The 5000-nt window shown below is 41.1% G+C and overlaps 1 protein-coding gene across 1 annotated transcript in view; it reads right to left on the bottom strand.

Annotated features, from left to right (window-relative positions):
• Window positions 1–2065: 2065 nt before the first annotated feature.
• tmem237a (transmembrane protein 237a) overlaps window positions 2066–5000 on the bottom strand; it is an 18914-nt gene continuing 15979 nt past the window's right edge. Inside the window, exon 11 of the mRNA XM_039818929.1 lies at window positions 2066–2211. Coding sequence (XP_039674863.1) covers window positions 2147–2211 — 65 coding nt within the window. The 3' untranslated portion in view covers window positions 2066–2146. The remainder of the gene's footprint in view (window positions 2212–5000) is intronic.

Below are 5000 nucleotides of genomic sequence, written 5' to 3'. Positions count from 1 at the left end.
TGGGTGAAAGTCTTGTGTTTTCTCCTTAACTTCTTCAGGACATGAACACCTGTTTCCTGGGTGAAAGTTGTGTTTTCTCCTTAACTTCTTCCAGGACACGAACACCTGTTTCCTGGGTGAAAGTCTTGTGTTTTCTCCTTAACTTCTTCAGGACATGAACACCTGTTTCCTGAATGAAAGTCTTGTGTTTTCTCCTTAACTTCTTCAGGACATGAACACCTGTTTCCTGGCTGAAAGTCTTTTGTTTTCTCCTTAACTTCTTCAGGATATGAACACCTGTTTCCTGGGTGAAAGACTCGTGTTTTCTCCTTAACTTCTTCCAGGACATGAACACCTGTTTCCTGGGTGAAAGTCTTGTGTTTTCTCCTTAACTTCTTCCAGGACATGAACACCTGTTTCCTGGGTGAAAGTCTTGTGTTTTCTCCTTAACTTCTTCAGGACATGATCACCTGTTTCCTGGGTGAAAGTCTTGTGTTTTCTCCTTAACTTCTTCAGGACATGAACACCTGTTTCCTGGGTGAAAGTCTTGTGTTTTTCTCCTTAACTTTTCAGGACACGAACACCTGTTTCCTGGGTGAAAGTCTTGTGTTTTCTCCTTAACTTCTTCAGGATATGAACACCTGTTTCCTGGGTGAAAGACTTGTGTTTTCTCCTTAACTTCTTCCAGGACATGAACACCTGTTTCCTGGGTGAAAGTCTTGTGTTTTCTCCTTAACTTCTTCAGGGACATGAACACCTGTTTCCTGGGTGAAAGTCTTGTGTTTTCTCCTTAACTTCTTCCAGGACATGAACACCTGTTTCCTGGGTGAAAGTCTTGTGTTTTCTCCTTAACTTCTTCCAGGACATGAACACCTGTTTCCTGGGTGAAAGTCTTGTGTTTTCTCCTTAACTTCTTCAGGACATGAACACCTGTTTCCTGGGTGAAAGTCTTGTGTTTTCTCCTTAACTTCTTCAGGACATGAACACCTGTTTCCTGGGTGAAAGTCTTGTGTTTTCTCCTTAACTTCTTCAGGACAGGAACACCTGTTTCCTGGGTGAAAGTCTTGTGTTTTCTCCTTAACTTCTTCAGGACACGAACACCTGTTTCCTGGGTGAAAGTCTTGTGTTTTCTCCTTAACTTCTTCAGGACACGAACACCTGTTTCCTGGGTGAAAGTCTTGTGTTTTCTCCTTAACTTCTTCAGGACACGAACACCTGTTTCCTGGGTGAAAGTCTTATGTTTTCTCCTTAACTGCTTCCAGGACACGAACACCTGTTTCCTGGGTGAAAGTCTTATGTTTTCTCCTTAACTTCTTCAGGAAATGAACACCTGTTTCCTGGGTGAAAGTCTTGTGTTTTCTCCTTAACTTCTTCCAGGACATGAACACCTGTTTCCTGGGTACAAGTAGAATTATCTTTTCATATGCCCAAGCTGAACACAAGTCCCATGATTGCAGACTTCAGGGTATAATCGTGTTTATTACCAAAGTAAGTTATCACTTGCAAGGAGTGTGCAGTACATAATGAATGCATTGTTAAAAGATTGACATGGTTTACATTTTGTACTTCTTTGTAATACGCGAGTACCTTTATCACTTCAGGTGTTAATAGTAAAAATACATGTTATTGTATTTGTTGTGTACAGTCAATAAATATGTAACAAAAGGGAATAAATAATAAGGCAAAGTACTGCTACTGTCAACAACATAGAGTAAATACAAAATAGATATAGTACAGTAAAATTCAGACAGACAGACACACAGACAGGCAGGCAGACAGACAGATAGACACACACACACACACACACACACACACACACAGACAGTCAGACAGACAGACAGACACACAGACAGGCAGGCAGACAAACAGACAAACAGACAGACACACAGACACACACGCACACACAGACAGTCAGACTGACAGACAGTCAGACAGACAGACAGACAGGCAGACAAACAAACACACACACACACACACAGAAAGTCAGACAGACAGACAGACAGGCAGACACACACACACACACACACAGACAGACAGACAGACAGACACACACACACACACACACACACACACACACACACAGAAAGTCAGACAGACAGACAGACAAACAGACAGACAGGCAGACACACACACACACACACACACAGACAGACAGACAGACAGGTTTTCAGGCAGGGATGTCCAGATCTTCTCCTCTCGGGTATCCCTCCACTTCCATTGTCATCAAAAACTCTGCAGGAAAAAAAACAAAAAACATCACATCCACCTTCTAAATTCACCTTGGATAGTGCATGCAGGATTTAATATCATTTCATACTCTGGCGCCCTCTGGTGTTCACTTCATGAATGACACTGTGAGATAAACAGCAAAGCACACAGCCAACTGGAGCCATTTCTCTCAGGCCCTCTGACTTTAAATGTTCATATACGCAAAGAAATCTGGGTGTCATTTTTAACAAATCTTTCTGCCATTAGAAGTTTTTCCACATTAGGTTGAAAAAGAACCCATTTTCTCTCTCATTCAGAGAGCCATCCTATACCAGTCCTTCCAGAAAAATGCAGAGTATTTTTGTGATTGTTGCGGGGCAAAAATCCTTGATTATGTGGCACGTTTTCTTAAAAAATGCTGATGGAATATGCTATATGATATTTATGCAATTTTATGCGATGATATTGCGGGAACTTGCAAAAACTACAGTTTGATGAAAAAGAGAAAAACAGTGATTCCCCCCCCCCCCTGCTTTTCGATGATGTTCATGTCGCGTAATTACGTCACTTCATAACGTCACTTCATAACGTTCCCATGGCAACAGGGGAAAATGGCTGCTCTTGTGTGAAGTAAACGCAACATTTTTCAACTTTCTGCTAAGATATATTATGGGACTTTTTCAAAGAAAATGTGGTGATTATGAAATCATGCAATATATTTTGTGCAGAAATCGGGAATTTATGCAGCGAAAGTGCGGCATATTTGAAAAAAATATATATAAATATGCAGACTTTGGCTGATTATGCATTGAATTATGCAATCGCATTATCACGTTTTTCTGGAGGGACTGCTATACTACAGTGCCTTGCGAAAGTATTCGGCCCCCTTGAACTTTTCGACCTTTTGCCACATTTCAGGCCTCAAACATAAAGATATAAAACTGTAATTTTTTGGGAAGAATCAACAACAAGTGGGACACAATCATGAAGTGGAACGAAATTTATTGGATATTTCAAACCTTTTAAACAAATAAAAAACTGAAATATTGGGCGTGCAAAATTATTCAGCCCCTTAAGTTAATACTTTGTAGCGCCACCTTTTGCGCTTGCGCGATTACAGCTGTAAAGTCGCTGGGGTATGTCTCTATCAGTTTTGCACATCGAGAGCTGACATTTTTGCCCATTCCTCCTTGCAAACAACTCGAGCTCAGTGAGGTTGGATGGAGAGCGTTTGTGAACAGCATTTTTCAGTTCTTTCCACAGATTCTCGATTGGATTCAGGTCTGGACTTTGACTTGGCCATTCTAACACCTGGATATGTTTTTTTGTGAACCATTCCATTGTAGATTTTGCTTTATGTTTTGGATCATTGTCTTGTTGGAAGACAAATCTCCGTCCCAGTCTCAGGTCTTTTGCGAGACTCCATCAGGTTTTCTTCCAGAATGGTCCTGTATTTGGCTCCATCCATCTTCCCATCAATTTTAACCATCTTCCCTGTCCCTGCTGAAGAAAAGCAGGCCCAAACCATGATGCTGCCACCACCATGTTTGACAGTGGGGTATGGTGGGTTCAGGAGTGATGAGCTGTGTTGCTTTACGCCAAACATAACGTTTTGCATTGTTGCCAAAACGTTCGATTTTGTTTCATCTGACCACAGCACCTTCTTCCACATGTTTGGTGTTGTCTCCCAGGTGGCTTTTGGCAAACTTTGAGACGACACTTTTTATGGATATCTTTAAGAAATGGCTTTCTTCTTGCCACTCTTCCATAAAAGGCCAGATTTGTGCAGTATACGACTGATTGTTGTCCTATGGACAGAGTCTCCCGCCTCAGCTGTAGATCTCTGCAGTTCATCCAGAGTGATCATGGGCCTCTTGGCTGCATCTCTGATCAGTCTTCTCATTGTATGAGCTGAAAGTTTAGAGGGCGGACGGGTCTTCATAGATTTGTAGTGGTCTGATACTCCTTCCATTTCAATATTATCGCTTGCACAGTGCTCCTTGGGATGTTTAAAGCTTGGGAAATCTTTTTGTATCCAAATCCGGCTTTAAACTTCTCCACAACAGTATCTCGGACCTGCCTGGTGTGTTCCTTGTTCTTCATGATGCTCTCTACGCTTTACGGACCTCTGAGACTATCACAGAGCAGGTGCATTTATATGAGGAGACTTGATTACACACAGCTGGATTCTATTTATCATCATTAGTCATTTAGGTCAACATTGGATCATTCAGAGATCCTCACTGAACTTCTGGAGAGAGTTTGCTGCACTGAAAGTAAAGGGGCTGAATAATTTTGCACGCCCACTTTTTCAGTTTTTTATTTGTTAAAAAAGTTTGAAATAGCCAATTAATTTCGTTCCACTTCATAATTGGGACCCACTTGTTGTTGATTCTTCACAAAAAATTACAGTTTTATATCTTTATGTTTGAGGCCTGAAATGTGGCAAAAGGTCGAAACGTTCAAGGGGGCCGAATACTTTCGCAAAGCACTGTATACCATAAAGTGTGATTTATGGTTAATAATTTATTTGATATAGCACCTTTTACAGACAGAGTCACAATGTGCTTCACACAAAAGACATGTGATTAAAATACAGTAGGATCCAAAACAGGAAATAAACAAGCAAAAAACAAATACAATTCCAATGAAGATTAAAAGACTAAAAGACCCCAAATTAGAAACATGAGACAAAAGCCAGTTGAAACAAGTGTGTCTTCAGCTGCTTTCTAAAAGCATCAACCGAGACTGCAGAACGTAAGGTAATAGGAAAGGCGTTCCACCTTTAAACGAGTGCGTGGGACCACCAGTAG

Source organism: Perca fluviatilis, chromosome 12 (genome assembly GCF_010015445.1).
Source record: "Perca fluviatilis chromosome 12, GENO_Pfluv_1.0, whole genome shotgun sequence".
Classification (NCBI taxonomy): Eukaryota; Metazoa; Chordata; class Actinopteri; order Perciformes; family Percidae; genus Perca; species Perca fluviatilis.
This window is presented reverse-complemented; position numbering and strand designations above follow the sequence as displayed.